Source organism: Schistocerca serialis, chromosome 11 (genome assembly GCF_023864345.2).
Source record: "Schistocerca serialis cubense isolate TAMUIC-IGC-003099 chromosome 11, iqSchSeri2.2, whole genome shotgun sequence".
In the NCBI taxonomy this organism is placed as follows: domain Eukaryota; kingdom Metazoa; phylum Arthropoda; class Insecta; order Orthoptera; family Acrididae; genus Schistocerca; species Schistocerca serialis.
This window is the reverse complement of record NC_064648.1, coordinates 168,766,683-168,792,549: the sequence shown is the minus strand read 5'-3', so window position 1 is coordinate 168,792,549 and position 25,867 is coordinate 168,766,683. Positions and strand designations below refer to the sequence as shown.

General features: G+C 41.1%; 1 protein-coding gene across 1 annotated transcript in view; it reads right to left on the bottom strand.

Annotated features, from left to right (window-relative positions):
• Window positions 1-20,751, bottom strand: part of LOC126427273 (uncharacterized) — a 66,653-nt gene extending 45,902 nt beyond the window's left edge. The window contains exon 1 of the mRNA XM_050089542.1: window positions 20,469-20,751. Coding sequence (XP_049945499.1) covers window positions 20,469-20,520 — 52 coding nt within the window. The 5' untranslated portion in view covers window positions 20,521-20,751. The remainder of the gene's footprint in view (window positions 1-20,468) is intronic.
• Between the last annotated feature and the right edge of the window lie 5,116 nt (window positions 20,752-25,867).

The window sequence follows — 25,867 nt, the reverse complement described above, 5'->3', positions numbered from 1 at the left end:
GGTGGCAAGCAATGGACCCAGTAATAAACTGACAATTGCAGATGTGTTGATGCATTAGTTTTACTTTTGACACAGGGCATGCACTGTCAACAGTTAATCTCAAAATGACATTGAGCAACTAAAGTATTGCAATTCTGACGGTCGTAATGGGGTTCGTAGCAAATTTAAAATGTTGTGGAGGTTGCTAGGACTAATGTTACGGTGTCTCCAGTGTGACTCTAGGCATAACTCACAGGCCTTAGTATCCTGTAATGACATCCACCTATAAATCTTTTGAAAAGATTCTTTAAGAACGGCCTGTCATAGAACACATACTCATTCGCCGAGTAGAAACTTAACTGTCTGGCTCTCGTACAGCATTCTTCACATCCATTCGTAATGGGTCGACACGGAAAATAAATGTTACATTAACAGCTTACCGTATTTCGTGTAAATCAATATGTCAAGAAATTAAGAATCAGAAACATTCCTTGTGAGCTAAGCAAGTCTATTTTATGGGAACAGCATTGCAGGTCTACACTGATCTGGAGTCTGCACAACCTTAACAAGCACTTTTGTACAGGCTGTTCCAAACTTAGATACATCTCTGTTCCCATCACGTTTACTCCGTAATGCTGTTTGTTACCACTGACAGTAAGTTTCTGCTTAACAATGATGGTCGAAATCACAGTGCAAGACAATTTCCACGGAGGCTGTGCCTGTTTCTAATGTTCACAGTGCAATTATGTACTGTGCAGAAAGACCTCAGACACACTCCCATCACACACAAAGCAAGCAATTTGGAATACCTACCGGTTCGGACGAACACCAGATACGTGCCTCGTCACTCTTCACACAAATTACCCAAATATCTAGAGTGAGGGACTGGAAAGTTCTGTTAGCTACACGGCAAGTAGCAGTGTTCACTGTAAACCTCTAAACCAGTAACAACGTATTGTGGGAAGGACCGTTTACTGATACAGGTACATACATACTTCAACGAATACCACTGTAATGAAGTAAATACTAAGCCGCCAACAGCACATAAACGGCTGCTATTTAACGGAAGTGAGCAGACAACAGTAGCAGCTTTCTGTCCAGTTCACCCATTCAAATTTAGTCGGCATACTGCGAATAGTGACTGTTACCCGCCAGGATAGCAGAGAGCGCTAACTCGCTGCTTCCTGGGCTCGGGTAGGCACGCCGGCCCCGGATTGACTCCGCCCGGCAGATTAATGACCATGGCTGGTGTGCCGGCCAGCCCGGATGTGGTTTTTAGGCGGTTTTCCACATCCTCCTAGGTGAATAGCAGGCCAGTCCCCACGTCCCGCCTCAGTTACACGACCCACAGACATTTGAAACATTCACACTATTTCACGATTTACACTAGAACCAGACAGCAGGGGTCCACTAATTCCGTCCCGGGCAGTACGGGGTGGCGGCAGGGGATGGGGGGGGGGGGGGGGGCATCCGGCCACCCCTTAACCGTGCCAAATCTGTACTTAACCCTGCCGACCCTGCGCACAATTCAGGATAAAGGCGGTAGAGAAAGAAAGAAGAAAGACTGCGAATAGTGAGTGTTATTAATGCAGTACACAGTCAACTTTCTATGATTTGATTGTCTTATTACTGTATACAATGGGAATTGACAGACTTTGAATGTGGAGGGGTAGTCAGAGCTAGAGAGCCTGTCTCTATAGGGAGAGAGTGGCCAACCGGACGATACGGCGGCCATTTTTCTGCCAAACTGCAGGCGGGACTTTTGAATGGCCAGTAGTGGAATAGTGGAGTACACGCTCACCGAATCAAAAACACAAGACAAAGGCAATACGGCGAAATCATTCGTTAAATGCCTTTCTTTACAGCTATAATGTACTCGTAGTAGCCAACTACGTACAGCACAGGAAAATTTGATACAGTGGCTGTAAAAATTATTTGTTACTTGCATTTATCTCCTTTAAAATTCGTTTACTAGACATATTGCAATGACAGTAACGTAAATAAAAAAATATAGTGTATAGCATTTGTTTTGTATTGGAACTGCATAATGCTAACGATTTAACTTACCTGTATTAGGGGAGATGAATGAAAGTCGTAAGCAGTTGTTTACTTGTGACATGCAAAAAGTGCAAGTCGTATTAGTACTTCTTGTCACGTCTTCAAACTTTTTGCATGTCACAAGTGAACAACTGGAATACCTCTCTTAGATAACAAACGAAAAAGATTACAAAAATCAGGTAATGTTAAATGTAGGCTACTGTAATAACGACCAAATATAATATAACAAGAAAACTACCGTATCCCTTCTACCCCACAGTAAGTAGGCCTATTAAAAATTGTCTTCAAGATTACCTACAATTATTTATCACGAATAATGTTTCAGCAACCACGACTACTGTGGAAAACGTGCTTACAACTTGCCTGCATCAAAAGGTCAGGCAGTAACACTGAATCCAAAATAATGCCTAGTGTTCTGATCCGGAACGAAATAAAGTTTGATGCTATAAAGTCGAATGAGCAGGGCACAACAATTACAGGAACTTTCCGTTTCCAGCAAGGACTGTCAGATATTGGCTTCAGAAAAGCTTGTGATGCTACCAGTATGCACGCAAATGCTAATTACGTACTCACCAGTTCCTTTGCTGACAGCGTGACATCACCTGCAGCACTTCTGCTGAGCTCGTGTCCGTATTGGTTGGACCCTAGACTGGCGGACTAGCCTGGTCAGACGGGTCCATATTTCTGTTGGTAAAAGCTGACTGTAGGGTTCGAATGTGGCACAAACCCCACGAAGCCGTGGACCCGAGCAACCTGGTGGTGGCTGCATAGTGGTATGGGCTGTATTTTCATAAGATGGAAACCGATCATTAAAAATACTTGTATTTGGCTACTTAGATCATTGCAGCCATTTGTGGACTTCAGAGTTGCCGCAAGTGAAATTCCCTGATATTTCCCCGACTTCCACACAAGTTTTAGCATTTACCCCTGACAAATGGTAAGTAAAGACCTAAGTTGACAAAAAGTTTAAGGACTTCTGTATTTCTCCTGCAAAAATCTTAAGTACTAACATAAAAATCTTTTGTAATGAACTACTTTTAGATGCAGAAAGCAAGCCAAATGGTATGTGTGTTTCATTAAGACCACTTATTTTATTTCAATAACATGAAATACATTTGGTGAGAAAAATAGGCATTTCCTTGGAATTGCAAGATACATATAAAATACCTTCATTGATTTCAGAAAGAACCTCACGAGTCTAAAGAAGTGTATAACATGGGGAAGAGTTGTGTAAACCAACAATTGTCAGTTATTACACACTGTTATGTCTATTATTTTACAGGGATTGTGCGATTTTTTCGAGAAATAAATGAGTAAATAGCATATAAACTTCCAGTGACTGCCACAATTATCCTTTTCTTACCATCCATATTTTCTAATATTTAAACTACTTTTGAGGTGCCAAAATGTACCATAATTAATAAAATATCTACGAAACACTGCACTGTACAATACACTCGGGGTGAGAGAGCCTCAATTCCCGAACTCCATCGCCCGCGGCCTCCGGCCTGCCGAGGAGCACCGCAGTTCTACGTCCACGGATGAACCACGAAAATCCACCACATTATGCCACACACGAACAGACCCAGCCTGTGCGTAGATCGGCGAGACCAGATCCGACAGCCAGGGCTCGCACATTATGGGGAAACGGTGGGCTTCAGAGCGGCAGCCCCGATCCGTTAGAGATACCCACAGAAACGGCCCGCAGTTTTGGCCCGTTGTCAAAGTCGACTCGTGTGGCCAACTATTCACACGTCACAGACACCGTGTCGAAGTGAGACTGCAGTGATCAACCCGTGCAGCAGAACTTGCACAAATACTCAGAATCAGTACTAATGAGGATAGGGGGAACTCACCGTAAAGACGATTGCCGAGCTGCAGAGAGGCGATTGGAAAAGACAATCACAGTCTCTCAACCAAATTTTTGACTATATACTTTGTCAGGAACAAGAGCACACACACATTCAGACAAGTCGTGCATGCACGACCGCCATCTCTGGCCGCCGCGTCAACAATCTCTGAGAATCAGATCCAAACGAAGCACTCCTCACGCTTCCCTGCCTGCACTGATTGCAAGCCAAGGGGAGTGATAAGAAGGGGAGAAGCCGTAAGAACTAGGGAGAAGGAAGTGGCACCCAGCCAGTGACAATGCTTGATATCTCAGTAAACAAATCATTTCATCTACTGAGAAAAAAACTAAATTTTCCAGCGTTTTTTTTTTTTCAGATATAACTCATTTTCCTGACATTTGAAATTCCCTGATGTCCAGAACTTGTGGTAACCCTGTTCACAGTCCCAAACAATGGTGGTATTTTTATGGATGACAATGCATCATGTCATCAGGCTACAATTGTTATGGACAATCCGAGGAAATAATTTGACCATTCAAACTGTCCAGTATGAATCCCATCAGAGATTTATGGAATCTAATCGAGAGGTCAGTTCGTGCACAATCCTGCAACAAAAACACTTTCACAATAATGGACAGCAATAGAGGCAGCACAGTTCAATATTTCTACAGGGGACTTTGAACGACTCGTCGAGACAACGCCACTTCGAGTTGCTGCAACTGTGCTCGGCAAAAGGTCCGACACGATATTAGGTGGTGTCCCACGACCGGCCTCCGTTTATGCTTTCACTATTGTTACATCTCCAAAAGTTTTCCATCTTGGTAAATTATACAAACCACACATGCATGAATTCTATTTATAATACAATTTGCATTACAAATAAACTGCACAATACAAGTAAATTATATTAGATATTAGACACGTCCCTGTAGAATATTTTGATTCCTGTCAAACACACACAGCTCAACAACGAACTATACTACACACTTGGGATGTCTACAAAGCTCTACGCCTAACTGGTACTGGAGAGGAGAATACTCTATCTCACCTCACACAAACTAGTCGGTAGTAAAACTTAACATCCGGCCTGTCAATCTTGAATAACAACTCAGAATGGAATGAAATTTTAACAGTTACAGGTAACTTAATTGTATCAGATTCGACTGATATATCCCGAATATTATAAAAGGAGCACAACCAACATGTTTAAGAGAGCCATATTCTCAACCAGCAAGCACATTAATTGTTCTAACAAAGTGAACATAAAGTCAATAAAATGTCCTCTTGTACCTCGGACCCAGTAAAACCTCTCAATACTCGCGTAACCAAAGTGATGCGATGTACTACAGTAGACTGTGACAAATTGTATTTGTATAGACCAGTAGCAAACAGGGAGATGTGAAGAAACATTGCCTGCAAAAAGTGGGAATGACCTCCACAGACAGACAGGAGCCTGCGCCAGAGACTACCTGGTTTGTGTTTGCAGTACACAGTGGATAACTGAACATAGGGGGTACTGAATTTAATTCACGAAAGGAAAAACACAGAAATAAAGCACATGAAAGGGGAAAAAAGATAGAAAATGCAAAACAACTAAGAAGGAATGGCTAGAGGACAGATGCAATTGTGTAGAAACATGCTTGTCTTGGGAAATGATAAATTACACCTACAGAAATCTTAAAGATCCCAAAATTGTGAAAAGAGAAGCATCTGTATAAATATTAATAGCTCAGACGGCAAACCATTACCGGTCAAAGAGGGGAAGACTGGTCAGTGAAGGGCATATATACATAGTATATGTCAGGAGACAAAACTACAAGATAATATTGTTAACCCAAAAGAGGAAGTAAGTAAGCATGAAGGAGGAACCTTGATACTTCAAGAATTTCACAGAGCACTGGAAGACCTAGGCTGAAGTAAGTGCGCTGGAGTAGATGACGTCCCCTCTGAATTACTGGCGGCCTTAGGAAAACCAGTGAGAGATAGTAAACTGCAACAAATATGGTTCATATGTCTCTCAGCAATATGGGACTTAACTTCTGAGGTCATCAGTCCCCTACAACATAGAACTACTTAAAGCTAACTAACCTAAGGACATCACACACATCCGTGCCCGAGGCAGGATTCGAACCTGCGACCGTAGCAGCAGCACAGTTTCGGACTGAAGCGTATTGAACCGCTTGGCCACAGTGGCCGGCTAACAAGCTGGAACAATTCAATCTGTTATGACTTCAGCTCCTGAGAATATCTGGATTTTTTCCTCATTTGTGTATTTCTCAAATTTTGTGCTTTCTCTAAATAGTATATATGTGGGAGGTGTTCGCATTCTCCAAAACATCAAATAATTTACCTCGGATTCATTGTTCAAGATAATATTTTCAATGTGCTTATTCTAATACTGGTCGTGGCTTTACTGAGACCTCAGTTAAACCAAGATGAAAATTCTAATACACAACATAAGAAAAACAAACTAACGTATTCCTGGGCACGGTGATAACATTAGGTATAAGGACTAGTGGTTCAACTTCTAAATAATGTTTTCCATATTCTGTTAGACTCGTTAATTCACAAGATATTCTATCTCTGAAATAGCTGCATCTTCACTTGCAGACATTGCCTCGGGGCTTATAAAACTGCAATCTGTCATTTCTTTAGGCCAGAATTTTATGCACCAGATCACATACTTCATTAATTGATACATTAAGATCCCTAAATTACCATATTATCATAATTGAAACTGCTGTCAGTTGTTACATCCCATTGTTGTTTTCTTCAGTCCAAAGATTGGTCTGATGCAGCTCTCCATGCTACACTATCCTGTGCAAGCCTCCCCATCTCTGAGTAATTACTACAACCTACATTATTCTCAATCTGCTTATGTATTTGTCACTTTGTCTCCCTCTACAATTTTTACCCTCCATGCTTTCCTTCAGTACTAAATTGGTGATCCCTTGATGCCTCAGAATGTTCTACCAACTTATCCCTTCTTCTAGTCAATTTGTGCCACAAATTCCTCTTCTCCCCAATTCTATTCAGTACCTCCTCATTAGTTATGTGATCTAATCATCTAATCTTCAACATTCTTCTGTAGCATAACATTTCGAAAGCTGCTTTCTCTTCTTGTCTAAACTGTTTATCGTCAATGTTTCACATCCATACATGGCTACAGTCCATACAAATACTTTCAGAGAGCACTTCCTGACAAATCTAAACTCGTTAACAAATTTTGATTCTTCAGAAACGCTTTCCTTGCTATCACCAGTCAACATTTTAAATCCTCTCTACTTAAAAAATCAGTTATTTTACTGCCCAAATCATTTCCTAATCTAATTCCCTCAGTATCACCTGATTTAATTGAACTACATTCCATTATCCTCATTTTGCTTTCAAGCCTCTGTCCATTCCGTTCAACTGCTCTTCCAAGTCCTTTGCTGTCCCTGACGGAATTACAATGTCATTGGCAAACCTCAAGGTTTTTATTTCTTTCCCTGGATTTTCATTCCTACTCCAATTTTTTTGTTCCTTTACTGCTTTTCTAATGTACAGATTGAATAACGTTGGGGATAGGCTACAAGCCTGTCTGACTCCCTTCTCAACCACTGCTTCCCTTTCATACCTTTTGCTCCTTGTATTTTACCCTTGCCACCTTCAGAATCTTAAAGAGAGTATTCCAGTCAGCATTGCCAAAAGCTTCCTCTAAGTCTGCAAATGCTATAGACATGGGTTTGCCTTCCCTTAACCTAGCTTCTACAGTAAGTCGTGGGGTCAGTATTGCCTCACATGTTCCTACATTTCTACGGAATCCAAACTGATCTTCCCCGAGGTCAGCGTCTACCAGTTTTTCCATTTGTCTGTAAAGAATTCGTGTTAGTATTTTCCAACTGTGACTTATTAAACTGATAATTCATTACTTTTCAAACCTTTCAGCACCTTCTTTCTTTAGAATTTGAATGATTATAGTTTTCTTGAAGTCTGAGGGTATTTCGTCTGTCTCGTACATCTTGCCCACCACATGGAAGAGTTTGGTCATGGTTGGCGCTCCCAAGGCTATCAATAGTTCTAACGGAATTTTGTCTCCTCCCAGTGCCCCGGGAACAATGGCTGTATAAATGACTGCGTGTGCTGCAATTAGATGTCTTCACTGTCCCCACAGCACGGATATGCAGTGAGCTGAGGAATCAATATTCTCATTTTAGGACTGGTTAATTAAGCACTGTTTCCAAAGTTAGTCATTTTTCTACTACTGCGGTGTTTAGATTTTAATATCCCTGAAAATTTAGGTCAAAAATTACTCATCTTTTTGGGTCCATGTGCATTTTACTGAACAAAGTCACTTTAGCATTAGAGCACAAAACTATTCCTCTTCCATATACACAAAATACTATAATTTTGTGCTTTCTCCCAAAAGCTGAAAAACATGAAAGAAAGTTTAGAACTTCAAATATTCTCAGAAAACTATTCAGAAAATGTAAAATTTCTCTGTGTAGCAGACCACTAGTTCACAGATGAAGTTGCCTACTTTTCCCTTCCAGCCTGCCGCTGTGTTAATTATTTTTGCAGAACTACCGAAAAGGGAGGTGGGTGGCTAATAACTGAAGATTTACACCTCAAAGTATCATAATATTTTTCTATGTGGTGACTTAGCAGATTTTTGTCCTCAAATGGGCAGAAATGGAGCACTAAGCAACAAAAATAACTGCTACTAGTTCCTCTGCTATCAGCAGATTTTCATAATCATTAGATATTTAATGTAATTGTGTCAAACAACAATATGCGTACACACATAGTAGTATGTATAAAAAAAACTATGCATCAGTAGGCAACAGGAACAACATTGCAACTTTCACACATTCACCCTATAACACCGTTAACAGTGCCTGGGTTCTTGACAGTAAAGCTGGATTCACATGCAACACAAGTGTTGAGACAGCTACTGGAATACTGCAGTTGCAAGTGGAAACTCCCACTTTCTGTGGTGTAAGTTTTCTTGTGCCACAAAAGATCAACTTGGTTGTACATTGTTATCCCAACTTCCTTCTACCACTTCTCCCTGGAGGCTGTACTTCGAAACACAAGCTTTGTCACGGTTTTCATGGAGCAATTATGAAGTACAGTAGAGCGTCGATTATCAGAACATCGGTCAACCGAACGACCGCTTAACCGGACCGTGTACTCGCTCGCACCTGTCACTCTCCATCATCCCCCTCACTCAAAAACCAAGTTTCCCACAGTAGTCGCCGCACTGCGCCACCACTGCTTCTAACGGGGCCTTCACAAGGCGCTGCTGACCGGCCAGTCAGCACACTTGTGTCGGCTCGGCACTGGCAGTAGATGTGGCGGCAGCATCAAAGCAACAGCTGCACCAGCTTAAGAGCTGAGGCGTGCCGCTCCGCGCAGTTTGAAGGGTGGCGGGCCCCCGAGAAGAGCTTCTCACGGTGCAAACGGTCACCTTCTGTTCTCTGTTACGACCACTCGTGTGCTGCTGCGTGAAGAAGTGAACTTGACGATACAAAATGCTTAAACGTAAACGTGTTGTCCATTCTATGAGGGACAAGTACGAGATTATTAAAAGGTTAGAAGAAGGTGAATCCGCAACCAAAAAAAACAAAAGACGAGCATAGCAAATTTTATAGCTATGCTTGATGCTACTGATGGATCAACAAGCCGTAAAACTATGAAGCTCGCCACTAACACAGATCTAGATGATGCTGTTTACAAGTGGTTTACACAAAAAAAATCGGAAGGAGAACCTATCTCAGGTTCCAGTCTGTGTGAGAAGGCAGTGCAGTTCAACGAAAAACTTGGAGGGCCTTCGAACTTTAAAGCGAGCACGGGCTGGTTAAAACGCTTCAAGTCAAGACACGGCATTCGTGAGCTTACAATACAGGGAGAAAAAATGTCGGCTGATTCTTTCAAAGTCAAACTAAGGGACGTATTAAGGGAAGAAGATTTATGCTCTCGAAAACGTTCACAATGCTGACGAAACTGGACTTAACTGGAAAGCTTTACCGAGAAAAACTCTTGTTTCACGTCATGAATTAGCAGCACCTGGTCCTAAAACAAGCAAGGACCGTATTACAGCTTTGGCTTGTGCTAATGCTACTGGTAGTCACCGACTGCCTATGTTCGTCATTGGTAAAAGTAAAAAACCGCGTTGTTTCGAGCACGTTAATATGTCAGCCTTGCCTGTTGTGTACACCTCACAAAAGAGTGCCTGGATGGATAGTACGGTTTTTATGAAGTGGTTTCTGGACGTTTTCGTACCCTCTGTAAAAGCTCATCAGCTAAAGAATGGGAAGAGGGAGAAAACACTACTTCTCCTTGACACTGCACCAGCTCATTCGTCATGTGACATTTTAAACGAAAAAGATGAGTTCATAAAGGTAATATTTCTTCCACCTAACGTAACCTCCTTATTACAGCCCATGGATCAAGGAGTTATTGAGACTTTCAAATGATATTACAGGAAAGAATTGTTGCGTAAGTTATTGTTAGAAAGAAAAGAGGATGGAGAAGAGAGTCTCTTAAGAAATCATAAGAATATTGACGTGAAAGACGCGTCCTACACGATCAGCGAAGCATGGAATAGTGTAAAGGAAGAGAATTTGAAGAAAGCCTGGAATAAAATTTTGGACACAGAAGAAAATTCACAAGGTACGATTGAAAATAACGAACAGAATGATATGTCCGAAATTCGTGGTATGCTAAAAGAAATAGATTGCCACGAATGTGATGAAGACGTTCATGAATGGATGAATATCGATGATGCGGATCCAGGACACCAAATCATGCAGGACAGCGAGATTGTAAATGTCGTCACTGATAAAGATGACGCCGCCAGCATCTCGTCAATCAGTGCTCCAGATAGTGAAGATGAAAGTATATCAACAGCTTCTGAGGCATTCACTTGTTTAGATACTGCCTTGCGATGGTTTGAAGTCCGAGATGAAAGTGACCAGTTTCAGATATCTGTAATGAAAAAAGTACATGACTTAGCTGCTCGTAAGCATGTAGGCTTGCTTAGACAGACCAAAATATGCGATTTTTTTAAACGTTAATTTTGTATACAGTGTGCATTGTTCATGCAAGATGCGTATGTAATATGTATATAATTTTGTTCAATAAACTGTGCCACATACTATATATTCCTACTGAAGCTGCCTTTGTATGTTACTTTGTAATACTAAAAGCGATGCCTGTTTTTATGAATAAATTTACTGTACAGTGCTATTGGCAAATAAACATGTACAGTTCGATTATCCGAACAAACCAGTTTTGCGAACACCCACGTCCCCCAATTACTTCAGATAATCGACGCTCTACTGTACGTCATTTGACTTCAATGTGTTCCCATTTTATTACTGAAAAAAAATGTTAGACAACAGTGGCCAGTAGGTACACTTTCACAGCTTCTGGAACAAGAACAGCAGGACAGGACTGTGTGTGGGGGCATGTGCACAGGGGAACGGGGGCAATCTGTAATATTTGCAAACCAATAACGTAGGCCTATCCCACAATCTTCAGAGATGTTGGGTGGATAAATAAAGTTAATTTTTAGCCAAAAAAGTGAGCCATATAAACTGAGACCAGCCACTGGCTAAGTTGTGGATTATTTGTGTGAAATAGCTGCTGTTAAACTAAAGATTAATTACTTTAAATGCTCACATCAACAAATGAAATGAGATCCTAACCTCTTGGAAGAGTGCTAATGTCTGCAGATGATATTTACATACCAGCTGTTCACTATGTTGCCACAGCAGACAGAATTCTAATTTTCGAGCATTATTCCTTTTATAAAAAATATGTTTGGGGCTCCCGACTTACTGCATCTAACATTTGGGTTTGTCTTCCATGTATTTACCATAAATTGTCACAACTATAATGTCATAACATGCACTGTAAGTTTAATATCGATCCATATGATTTCAGTTGGCAACAGTGTAATATTTTGAATCGGGTTTACATATTCACAGCATCAATGCAACAAATACACTAAGAAAGATCACAAATTTCTTGCAAAAATAATAAAATACAATTATTTATATGCACCAGAACTAGACAAGTTATTTCACGACAATTTCAAAATTTATAAAAAAAAACTGGTAAGGATCTGCGAAGCCAAGAAACTGCACAACTGGCAATTTAAATTTATTTCTGGAGAAGAATACTAAGTCATGTGATAAACCACTGCCAATCTATAAATAATCAACAAACACCATTCGGCAAATATAATACAAAAACAACCCTAGAAATAGCATGAAGCCTAGAGAAGGTGCCAGATAGGTGTGGAAGTGTCTTGTCAGAGAAAAACATTGTTTTTCACAGAAAGCAGGTCAGTAAAAGAACCATTTATTCTGCTAAAGCTGTCAACAAATTTGAAGAAAAAATATACATATTTTTGCACTGCTGATCACAATCAACTGTTTACTCATCCTCAAATGGACACACACATATGTTCATATGTTTAGTATTACACGGTCTTACAATGCACAATAAAAACGTGTCAACAGAAGCGTCCGATCCGACGCTTCGGCTTTGACCTGTGACGTAAGGGTGTTGTCGTGTGTGAGGTCATGACGGCGCGGAGTTTGGTTTGAGTGTGGCTGTCTCCAGTTCTGTTTTATCTTATTTTATTTACTTTTCTGATCTGTTCGTTCTATCTCTTGAGATTTTTTTTTAAATTTAAAAACACTTATTACTTATTTTAATTATCCGTTTCCTCCTATTTCTGTTTTAGTTTATTATATTTATCTTTCTGATCTGTTCGTTCTATCCCGTGAGATTTTTTTTTTTTAAAAGACAAAAAACACTAATCAGCTACTGAAGCATCTTTATCTTCTATGGGTTGCAGGGGTTACGACCCCTGGGGAGGTGGGTGGGTATTCATGCATGGCTGTCTTCACTTACACGTTGTAGCTACGCAAGGCGTCTAAATTTGATTATATTTAGTTTGCCCCACCCAAAACACCCCATTTCCCGCGCTTGTCCCATTAGTGTCATTAGGCTTCTTGTGGAAAGTGTGTGTGTTTGTTTTTGTTTCCGCCATATTTGTGACGTCATGGGTCAAAGCAGATGGGCGGGATCGGACGCTTCCGTATTTCCATAAAAACAAATGGGACGTCACAGAACACTGAAAGCATCAATTTTATAAACCACACTAAAAATCCATTCAGCCTGACATGAACATTCTTATTTCTAGATTCACACTAAAGAACAGTTCATTTTACTTGATTAATAAAATCCGAATTTCTTTAGCAGACAGACAAAATTAACTTCAATGTTTTGCAAGATGATTAATGTTTGATTTGCAAATATGGTGGAAATAAAATAAAACCACAAAACAAACTAGTAGTCAAGCACAATTACCCCAGTCACAGAAGACCATTGTTTTCATTTGAAGTGAAGCTCTACAGAAAATAAAAACAGAAAACAGCAACATCACAAAATCAAGGTAAGCTCGAGCTCACCCGCTCACGCAACTCAGCAGACAAACTGCAATTCTTCATCTGTTAACTCTTAACTAGGCACGTACATACAAACGAGAATTTCACTGTACAAAATGTATGCGCCACAGCCTGTCTTTCTCTTAGGCCTCGATGTATGTAAATTACATTACTGGCCAGTAGCAGCCTTACGTCCTTTCAGATGTACGATATTGGTGAAGTGCTTGTTACATTTAAACATTTGTTTGGTGTTAGCTGACACAGGACATGGGATGTTAGGATAGACTAGCACGGAGAGTTGCATCAAACCAGTCTATGGATCTGAAGACACACATCTCGCTCCAGCAGTTAATGCAGCACATTTTACATCATCACAGACTGCCATAGCTATGGGATAACACTTGCTGAACTGACACACATCACATGTTGTTGTTGTTGTGGTCTTCAGTCCTGAGACTGGTTTGATGCAGCTCGCCATGCTACTCTATCCTGTGCAAGCTTCTTCATCTCCCAGTACCTACCGCAACCTACATCCTTCTGAATCTGATTAGTGTATTCATCTCTTGGTCTCCCTCTACGATTTTTACCCTCCACGCTGCCCTCCAATGCTAAATTTGTGATCCCTTGATGCCTCAAAACATGTCCTACCAACCGATCCCTTCTTCTAGTCAAGTTGTGCCACAAACTTCTCTTCTCCCCAATCCTATTCAATACCTCCTCATTAGTTACGTGATCTACCCACCTTATCTTCAGCATTCTTCTGTAGCACCACATTTCGAAAGCTTCTATTCTCTTCTTGTCCAAACTAGTTATCGTCCATGTTTCACTTCCATACAAATACTTTCAGAAACGACTTCCTGACACTTAAATCTATACTCGATGTTAACAAATTTCTCTTCTTGAGAAACGCTTTCCTTGCCATTCCCAGTCTACATTTTATATCCTCTCTACTTCGACCATCATCAGTTATTTTACTCCCTAAATAGCAAAACTCCTTTACTACTTTAAGTGTCTCATTTCCTAATCTAATTCCCTCACCATCACCCGACTTAATTTGACTACATTCCATTATCCTCGTTTTGCTTTTGTTGATGTTCATCTTATATCCTCCTTTCAAGACACTGTCCATTCCGTTCAACTGCTCTTCCAAGTCCTTTGCTGTCTCTGACAGAATTACAATGTCATCGGCAAACCTCAAAGTTTTTACTTCTTCTCCATGAATTTTAATACCTACTCCGAATTTTTCTTTTGTTTCCTTTACTGCTTGCTCAATATACAGATTGAATAACATCGGGGAGAGGCTACAACCCTGTCTCACTCCTTTCCCAACCACTGCTTCCCTTTCATGCCACTCGACTCTTATAACTTCTATCTGGTTTCTGTACAAATTGTGAATAGCCTTCCGCTCACTGTATTTTACCCCTGCCACCTTCAGAATTTGAAACATTGTCAAAAGCTTTCACTAAGTCTGCAAATGCTAGAAACGTAGGTTTGCCTTTTCTTAATCTTTCTTCTAAGATAAGTCGTAAGGTTAGTATTGCTTCACGTGTTCCAACATTTCTACGGAATCCAAACTGATCTTCCCCGAGGTCCGCTTCTACCAGTTTTTCTAATCGTCTGTAAAGAATTCGCGTTAGTATTTTGCAGCTGTGACTTATTAAACTGATTGTTCGGTAATTTTCACATCTGTCAACACTTGCTTTCTTTGGGATTGGAATTATTATATTCTTCTTGAAGTCTGAGGGTATTTCGCCTGTCTCATACATCTTGCTCACCAGATGGTAGAGTTTTGTCATGACTGACTCTCCCACGGCCATCAGTAGTTCTAATGGAATGTTGTCTACTCCCGGGGCCTTGTTTCGACTCAGGTCTTTCAGTGCTCTGTCAAACTCTTCACGCAGTATCTTATCTCCCATTTCGTCTTCATCTACATCCTCTTCCATTTCCATAATATTGTCCTCAAGTACATCGCCCTTGTATAAACCCTCTATATACTCCTTCCACCTTTCTGCCTTCCCTTCTTTGCTTAGAACTGGGTTGCCATCTGAGCTCTTGATATTCATACAAGTGGTTCTCTTCTCTCCAAAGGTCTCTTTAATTTTCCTGTAGGCAGTATCTATCTTACCCCTAGTGAGACAAGCCTCTACATCCTTACATTTGTCCTCTAGCCATCCCTGCTTAGCCATTTTGCACTTCCTGTCGATCTCATTTTTGAGACGTTTGTATTGCTTTTTGCCTGCTTCATTTACTGCATTTTTATATTTTCTCCTTTCATCAATTAAGTTCAATATTTCTTCTGTTACCCAAGGATTTCTATTAGCCCTCGTCTTTTTACCTACTTGATCGTCTGCTGCCTTCACTACTTCATCCCTCAGAGCTACCCATTCTTCTTCTACTGTACTTCTTTCCCCCATTCCTGTCAATTGTTCCCTTATGCTCTCCCTGGATCTCTCTACAACCTCTGGTTCTTTCAGTTTATCCAGGTCCCATCTCCTTAAATTCCCACCTTTTTGCAGTTTCTTCAGTTTCAATCTGCAGTTCATAACCAATAGATTGTGGTCAGAATCCACATCTGCCCCTGGAAATGTCTTACAATTTAAAACCTGGTTCCTAAATCTCTGTCTTACCATTATATAATCTATCTGATACCTTTTAGTATCTCCAGGATTCTTCCAGGTATACAACCTTCTTTTATGATTCTTGAACCAAGTGTTAGCTATGATTAAGTTATGCTCTGTGCAAAACTCTACAAGGCGGCTTCCTCTTTCATTTCTTCCCCCCAATCCATATTCACCTACTATGTTTCCTTCTCTACCTTTTCCTACTGACGAATTCCAGTCACCCATGACTATTAAATTTTCGTCTCCCTTCACTACCTGAATAATTTCTTTTATCTCTTCATACATTTCATCTATTTCTTCATCATCTGCAGAGCAAGTTGGCATATAAACTTGTACTACTGTAGTAGGCATGGGCTTTGTGTCTATCTTGGCCACAATAATGCGTTCACTATGCTGTTTGTAGTAGCTAACCTGCACTCGTATCTTTTTATTCATTATTAAACCTACTCCTGCATTACCCCCATTTGATTTTGTATTTATAACCCTGTAATCACCTGACCAAAAGTCTTGTTCCTCCTGCCACCGAACTACACTAATTCCCACTATATCTAACTTTAACCTATCCATTTCCCTTTTTAAATTTTCTAACCTACCTGCCCGATTAAGGGATCTGACATTGCACGCTCCGATCCGTAGAACACCAGTTTTCTTTCTCCTGATAACGTCCCCGCCCGGAGATCCGAATGGGGGACTATTACGGCTGTAGTTTCCCCTTGCTTTCGGCCGTTCGTAGTACCAGCACATCACATATTCGACTATAATTCTCGAATCGAGAACTTCGCAACATATCTGCTACACTTTGGCACAATCACCATAAATCCAACCCCCGTTCCCTATCTCCAATAGCACAATTTACTACAATCACCAAAAATTTAAATCGTCTAACAAGTAGACGTAACGGTGGACAAGGAATGTTATACCATATCCTGCACTATAGCGCATTTAAAATTAGTTGCAGCTAGACGTTTGGCTGACCAGAGGGGGACACGACACCGTTGTCCAGGTAACACCAATGGCGAGGCGGCTTTCCCTGCCGTGCCGACAGCAGTCCGGCTGGTAAAGTGCCGCTGTTGCCAAAGCACAAGTAAAAAGTAGCGCATGGAATCACACAGTAGATGCATCAGTGTCAGCTCTTATTAAGTCTTATTTTATGGCACTGATATGTTGTGTAGTCCTGTATTCTGAAGAAGTGTTTTGTATTTAAATTATAATAAATAGACACCCTAGCTGCAAAGAGGCGTTGATATATTTCATTGGGGACATGTTGAAAATGTGTGCCCCGACCGGGACTCGAACCTGGGATCTCCGAATTACATGGCAGACCCAGTGGTGTGGACATGTTGGGAATGTGGGTCTCACGGGAGCGTGCAAGGGATAAGTCCCTGCAGGTGCACTATCCTCTGTGCCCTCGGCGTCTCAGGTGGATACAGCGTCTGCCATGTAAGCGGGAGATCCCGGGTTCGAGTTCCGGTCGGGGCACACATTTTTCAACATGTCCCCAATGAAGTATATGAACACCTCTTTACAGCTAGGGTGTCCATTTAATTATCATTTCATTCTAGCAAAGCTGCAAGGTCATCAACGGTAACTGTTCTTTCGGGAACAGATACTAGCATCATACATATGTTTTGTATTCGTGTTGTATTAACAGCAACAGTGCAATACATCTGAATAAGAGATTCGCAATAAAAGTTTCGTCCAGGGTCACTGTTCACCGGCTAGGAAACATTGTGCTGTAAAACATTCCTCAGAATTTGAAAATAGTAATGGACAGAATGCCATAACACACTGTTGTGATGCATAAATCTCCAACAACGCAGTGGAGGGAAGGGATGTTTTGCTCTGTGTACAAAGAAATGTTGCCCGAGATAAAGTTGAACCTAACATGCATAAAGCAAAGTTAATGGAACTTTTAGTGCAGTGTAAGTCAAAACTTCACACTACCAGGTCGATGAACTGGCTAAACGTGAAGGGCGTAGTTTAATCAGGCACCCTCCGTATCGTGCCCATTTAAATCCGACAGTATATGGGCCTAGGAGAAAACTACAATGGCAAAAAGCAAGAGGAAGTGTACACTCACTGAGATTGAAATGCTGACAAAAGAAGCCATTGCAAATGTTACACAACAGGACTGGTCTTTAAATGTGAGCCATACCAAGAAGGTAGTTGAGGCAACACTGATTCATGAAGGACTGTGGCAAGCTTCGAGGAATATGTAACTTCCCTTTTTGCCCTGTTAAAATCTGCTTCTTTTGTCAAAACATACCAGAGTGTAGAAATATTCATGTCACTAACTTTCAAATGCATTTGAAATTTTGACAGAATCCTGAGGTAGTGGATTATTAAACTAACAACTGAGTGCGCCTCAGGTCAATATTTAATGAAACAGCCCATCCTCAGTATAAAAATAAACAGTAACCTCTTCAGCTATACTGTTGCAAAAACCACAGCAGTTCTTGTTTCACCAGCTATCAATCGCCGAAAAATCTGTAGTCGCTTTAATATCGTGGTAGATATGGATGTTTCGCATATTAATCATATGGCAAAACACTCATCTTTGCGTGCTGTCATTTGCCAAAATCTTGTTGCGATATCTCAAACTATTTATGAGATACGAGGAATTTGTGAATATTCCATTCTACTTTTTTCCACCGACACCCCGAGTTCGTGACTGAGTACTTTACATACATTGTATTTCCAGACAGCTTCCCTTCAAAATTTAAGAAATAATTCAATATATTGTCAACATTTAATACGTAGCAACACGCAACTTAACACACACAAAAAAAAATTTCATTGCGGCACCTATTTTTCGCTGCAAGCTAAGGATTTCTCTCAGGAGTTTACCTACTATGGATATATCACAACAAAATGATAGGGGGTTCACCATGAAGCCAACGAATTAAACTACAAGATATGCGAGAATTAGTTTTTTGTTACAGAATAGTTTCTTTAAAGTAATTTTAGAAAAATCGCAGATCCATCGGTTTGCTGTTCACACAGTCAAGCGAGTCTGCCAGGTTCCACACTGAGAAAGCCTGACAATATACTGTCGTCACCTGTCGATGCGCACTGCACATGCTGGCAAAAGCGCCTCCCTCCACTCACTCTGAACTGAACTGTCAAAAGCTGCAACTCATTTTAAACGCACTATAACTCTTCCCCAGATAACAACAAACTGACTGCAGACAATCACATAACAGCCTCACACCAGCAACACAATGCTAGCAGCTGGTATCACCTGCAATCTGTCAATGTCTCAGCGCCAACAAATGAGCCATTTACCAACCAATTTCAATAAGTATTTCTACCAACACCATTACATCGAGGTCTACAGTGAACAGCTACATTGACCAATAGGGGCAACGGCAATTGATCTATGGATATCAAACAATGACAAAAGGGTGAAATTTACTGATATCATTCTGAGACGCAGATCCTGCTAACTAAATATCGGCTATATTAGGGAATACATGGTTGATTAATTCCAAATGTTTTACATATATGTGTCCACAATTCTTGTTACATTACAATTCCTGCTTAACTTCAAGCAGGACCTACTTACATTTGCACTTTCCAGTCTGTTACCTCATGTTACTATATCAATAGCAGAACATAGCAGGGACATTTGGTTCCCACAAGAGTTGTGAATCTTAGTAGAGTGACATTATATCAGGCGAAAAGGGATTCGAGTAGACTGTAGCCTACCTGTAGAATATGTACCATTTTTATACTACCTGAACAACTACGAATTTCAACATAGTTCTCACTACAAGAAACCATACTGAAACAAAACCTAGCACACATGGGTGATTTGTCAAACTGCTTCTGAATACAGATCCATCGTAGCAAACTGTATCCAATTATACAATGCCATCATGTGTCAGCTGCTTCAATACAGTCTGCAAATAATGATGCAGAGCTTTCAGCATGTGAGCTACAGTGTGACACTGCCGCCTCCTGCCGCCCCCCCCCCCCCCCCCCAAATCCAGCAACACCGCACCCAGAAACATTCGTGGTAGTAATAGTACTAGTAGTAACAGACTAATCTGTAGTCTAGCCAATGTTTTTCTTCGTGCCATATTTAACACTTTTTTCATTACAAATGAGTAAATTGTAAATTCAGAAAACCCATATTAAACACTGGATACGGCATGACGAATATTTTTATGCATAACACGTACACACACTGCACAAACTACAAAAATTCAAGGGAGTCCATTACATAACATTTACTATTATTGTCTGTTTTACGAAACCAAAACTATTTATGAAAGCAATGCCTTACTGTAAACGCATTACAGCTAACTTCATTCTGTACATGAATAAATGAATTCTTAATCTCTACGAAAATCCGCCTAGTTCACATAGTCAACCTCATCTCTGCTTACGCGAATTTGAAGACCACATGCTGTTCGAAATCACTTGGCTGCAAAATTAATGCAACCGATTACAAGTTTGCAAGGAAGGCCAAAAAAATAACTATTGTTACCTAAAAAAAATTGCATCAATATTACCTTTTCCGTATCCTACTATCAGGACGAACAACTTCCTTGAGCTGACATACATCACATCATCTATAGTAACTACTATGAGCTACAAAGCGCGAACACACTGTCTCGTTAATGTACCATAATCTTGCAGCGGACGAATCTATAATGTATTTCATGCAGAATACTGAAGTAAGTTCTCGCATCAGAGAAAAATCCTTTGTAGTACGACTACAAAAATTAGGACTCAACAGTTTCAATGGCTGACGAACTCAGCCACCAGACAAATGAACGCCAAACCGTAACTACTTTTCGGCTACTCAAACCGAGTACCAGAAGACAAATGAACACCGATGACTACGAAATGACAGCAGTGCCTGCAGCACCGCGAATTGCTACCAACTTTTTTCCGGTATGGTCGAACGTATAGGTACATCTTTAGTTCTTTGTTGAGGCCCAACTCTTAGTTTTCCAGTGAGAGTATAGCCCGGTCCACACGCAACGATCTGTCTGCGCAGACATCGGCGCAGATGTCTGTACATGCAAAAGATCGCTGCAAATGTGGCGTGTTCACACGACACAAACCCCAATCTACTACTCGCCCGCCATCTGTCGGTGTAGAAAAGAAATATCAGTGGCGAGCGACTACGCTCCCCATAAACGTCAACAATTTAATTCAGTTATTTTGAAATACAGAAATGGAGGAAGTTCTTTTGTGGTCTGTGTTCGCAACTTGTGTAGCAAAAAACATTCAGACCAACCGCAGGAAACAGAGAAAGCGGTAAAAATGGTGTAGACAGTGGCTGCTAAAGCGAAAGCAGTTTTCTCACGTAAATTTACTGCGAGAGCTGCAGGGCGAACCTAACGACTGGCAAAATTATTTGCGGATGGATGTCGAAACTTATAATTATCTCTTAAAGCTTGTAATGCCTCATATTATGAGAAAAAATACTTGTATGAGAAGGGCAATTTCTCCTCATGAACGGCTGGCGGTAACATTAAGATTCCTAGCAACAGGAAGGAGCTACAAGGATTTGGAATTTTCAACTGCAATATCGAAACAAGCGTTGAGTGAAATAATACCCAACACATGTGAAGCTACTTACGCTGTCCTGAAGGATGAGTTCATGAAGGCAAGTCAAGTAAATTAAGTCTGCCAAGTTACAGATAATATTTTTGGTGTTGTAGACGTGTTTGAAACACAGTAGGCCTATATTATTAGAGATTATATACCTATATGGCCAATGAACTATGGTTTACTTTGTTTCTGAGTAGGCATTTTCAGTTCGCTACTGTGTAGAAGCAACCTGTTACAAACTTTTGTTACAGGATACAAAACTCCACTCTGAATTCTAAGCAGAGTTCGCAACGAATTTTTTTTTAATTATTATTGTTACTGTTTCTCTGTTTGCCGAGGCGTCAACTGCCCGCAATTTTTCAATTAGAGCATTGTATGCTGCTGTCTTTTTGTGTCGGTCACTATATTCTTTACTTTTAATCTCACACAAACATGGGTGGTTTCTATATATTTCAATGAATTCGCTTACAAACTCTCGAGAACACTGACGAGTATCAGCCATTTTAATGCCCTGTGCGTACAAATACTGAGCAAACAGCTGTTTCGCGCCAGATTTGCGGCGATCTCCTGTCCACACGTTCCAACTTGTCTGCGCAGATGTGGTTTGAACCCACAGATTTGAGAGGTTTCGCTCCAACCTCCAACTCCAACTTCCAGGTTTGCACACACCTAAGGTTGGTGCAAATCTTCTGTACACACGCAACGATCTGTCTGCGCAGATGTGATGTGCGCAGACATTTGCGCAGACAGATCGTTGCGTGTGGACGGGCCTTATTGGATGCATCATACAAATTTAAGGGCAGACACACTCAGACAGCTGTAATACATGTCTCCTGACAGTATTTTACATGTCTCCTGACAGTATTTACCCTGCAATATTAAATCAAGACTTTATAATATATATATATATCAGGGGAAATGTACAATCATAGAAAACAGAACAACACTTAACAGGCACATAACAGGTTATTAAATACTTACAATATAGCCTCGAAGATTTAGTTCCATTTTAGCTACTTCCACATGTTATAGACATTTCACATTTTTTTCATAACTGATTTCAGTTGCTTATTAAAGAGTATTTTGACTGCTTCACCAGGTACACTCATCGTTGGTTTCACATTCATCTGTCTAGTGCAATAATTTCTTTATTAGGAGCCATAGGACTGAGATATCCAATTTATAAATGGAAACGTATTTTTCTTGCTGCAATCTTTATTTGCCTATACTCCACTACAGTTTCGTCTTTTAAGGAATCTTCAGTGGATTTATTCTGGAACTACACAGTTTTGCTTTTATACACGATACTGGTTGACCAGAAAATAGTATGCAACACAATTTTTACATTTATGAATTACTGCTTACAGTTGTACGCATTTCCAGCCGAAATCTACGTCTCCTGTCATCTGATCACACTGGGTGAAGTGATTGTTCCCCTAACGTATAACGAGGGCAGAGAAAATGCAGATTTTGGCTGGAAAACAAATTTGTTGGTGTGTCTATAATCCACAACAAATATATACTTATTTGTCTTAGAAGTTAGAAAGTCTTTTTCTTGTGGTATCTACGTATATTTATGTATAGACGCGTTTTACATGAATACATATTTTTGTGTCATATTTGCCACTGTAGAGTCTTGTACCATGGGAAGCAAGGAGAGGATGTTGCTTGGTAGCTGGTGTCCTCTTTCTATAACACAACTGCACACATATTTTAACAAGGTTCTTTATTCATAAGAAGAAGGAGCTACTTATCTTTAACCAAGTTGTTGTGGTACAAGCTCTTCTGTAATAATGCACATTAGCCTCACTGCTGGTGAAGTAGAAGTCCCACTATAAATGGTAATGTAAAATGGCAGACGCGAACCAAGATAGTGACTGAGCTAGTAACTGAGCTGACTGTGACTGACTGACTTGGTTGACCGTCTGTGACTGACTGGGCGCGGCGGCGATCTAAATACTGACGGTCGAGAGGAGGCGTTGCTGGCGAGTCTGTTTTTCCCCTCTCTTCTGATAAGTGCACTTGATTCATCGCCTATTATCGATCTTCTTGCAAACTCTTTGCCGATCGGTGTGCTGGCGACAGCTTATGCCAGCAACACATAGTGTGTACGTTGTCAAAATACGGTGCTGGAACAAGACTGCGGCACCCTCAGTGACAAGGTCTTTTTAATGATAAGTGAGATGATAGATAATTCATCACTGTAGCACGATATGACAACTACTTCTGACCAAATAAAACACAAATATCACAGTAAAATGTGCCCAAACAGTCGCATCAATACATACACTATGTGATCAAAAGTATCCGGACACCTGGCGCCCTCCATCGGCAATGCTGGAATTCAGTATGGTGTTGGCCCACTCTTAGCCTTGATGAGAGCTTCTACTCTCGCAGTCATACGTTCAGTCAGGTGCTGGAAGGCTTCTTGGGGAATGGCAGCCCATTCTTCATGGACTGCTCCACTGAGGAGAGGTATCGATGTTGGTGGATGAGGTCTGGCACAAAGCCGGCTTTCCAACACATCCCAAAAGTGTCTATAGGATTCACGTCAGGAGTCTATGCAGGCCAGTCCATTACAGGGCTGTTATCATCATGTAAGCACTCTGTCACAGGTCGTGCTTACGAACAGTTACTTTATTGTGTTGAAAGATGCAATTGCCATCCCAGAATTGATCTTCAACAGTGGGAAGCAAGAAGGTGCTTAAAACATCAGTATAGGCCAGTGCTGTGATAGTGCCACGCAATATAACAAGGAGTGCAAGCCCCCTCATTGAAAAACATGACCACACCACTTCACCACCGCCTCCAAAATTTGCTGTTGGCGCTACACACGCTGGCAGATGATGTTCACTGGGCATTCGCCATACCCACACCATGCCATCAGATCGCCCCATTGTGTACCGTGATTTGTCACTCCACTCAACATTTTTTCACTGTTCAGTCGTCCAATGTTTATGCTCCTTACACCAAGCAAGGCGTCATTTGGCATTTGCCCGTTTAATGTGTGGCTTATGAGCAGCCGCTAGGCCGTGAAATCCAAGTTTTCTCACCTCCTACTTAACTGTCATAGTACTTGCAGTGGCTCCTGATGCAGTTTGGGATTCCTGTGTGATGGTATGTATAGGTGTCTGCCTATTACACATCACGACCCCCTTCAACTGTCGGCGGTCTCTGTCAGTCAACAGACGAGGTCTGCCTGTACGCTTTTGTTCTGTGCGTGTCCCTTCACGTTTCCATTTCACTATCACATTGGAAACAGAGGACCTAGGGATGCTTCGGAGTGTGGAAATCTCGCGTACAGACATATGACACTGGTGACACCCAATCGCCTGACCACGTTCGAAGTCCATGAGTTCTACAGAGAGCCCCATTCTGCTCTCTCATGATGTCTAATGACTACTGAGGTCGCTGATATGGAGTACCTGGCAGTAGTTGGCAGCACAATGCACATAATATAAAAATCGTATGTTTTTGGGGGTGCCCAGATACTTTTGATGAAATGGTGTACTGTCCCCCTACCTGGTGGATGCACAGACGTGTACTCTTGAGTCCAAACTATCATAAAGGTGCCAAGCGATGTCCTGTGATAAACTGTGCTGAGCATCTTTTGCCTTTTGTTGTAATCTGGCAATGGTTCTTCCAGGCTCTGGGGAATGAGTAAGTTATTGCAATTGACTAGAGATGAGGGCAGTTGATGCACATGATGAAGAGCACATTGCACCAAAGTACCCATACATTATCCTGCTAAAAAAGCACATCACCTTCCTGTCGAAGAAATCGTCTGTGCCTGTGCAATGTATTGGGCACTGGTTACTTTATCTTGCAGAAACACCAGATATGACCACTAACTTAAGTGATTGCCTCTCTCCCACCACTACCATCAACTCTGGAATGAGACGTATGTGTCATAGGTGAATGCACTCTAGAATAGGCAGTTCATCAGGTGTACAGCAGAAGTATGTCCATCGCTTGCATGTAGACAGTACCTACTCTCTAATCACTGAAGACAACAGCTCCATTCCACTCTACAGTCAACACTTTAACGACACCAGAGTGCTGGTAGCCATGATTAGTGGTGTCATGGAGGCTGTGGTATCCTGGCCAAAGATGCATGTGACCTTAATCCTGCTGCAAGCTGATGGTTCCCAATTATCCCTGACGACACAGCAAATGCAACATGAGCCCAGATTTCGATCCTTCATGATGTTCGGCTGGTCACCACTCTTCACTCAATGGGTCGACATTGACATTCATCTGTACTAAGTCAAAGTCCAGAACATGGTCTACAGACGTGGAAATGTTCCACAGCCCACTGATGAAAGCAGCGACGCATTACCAATACATT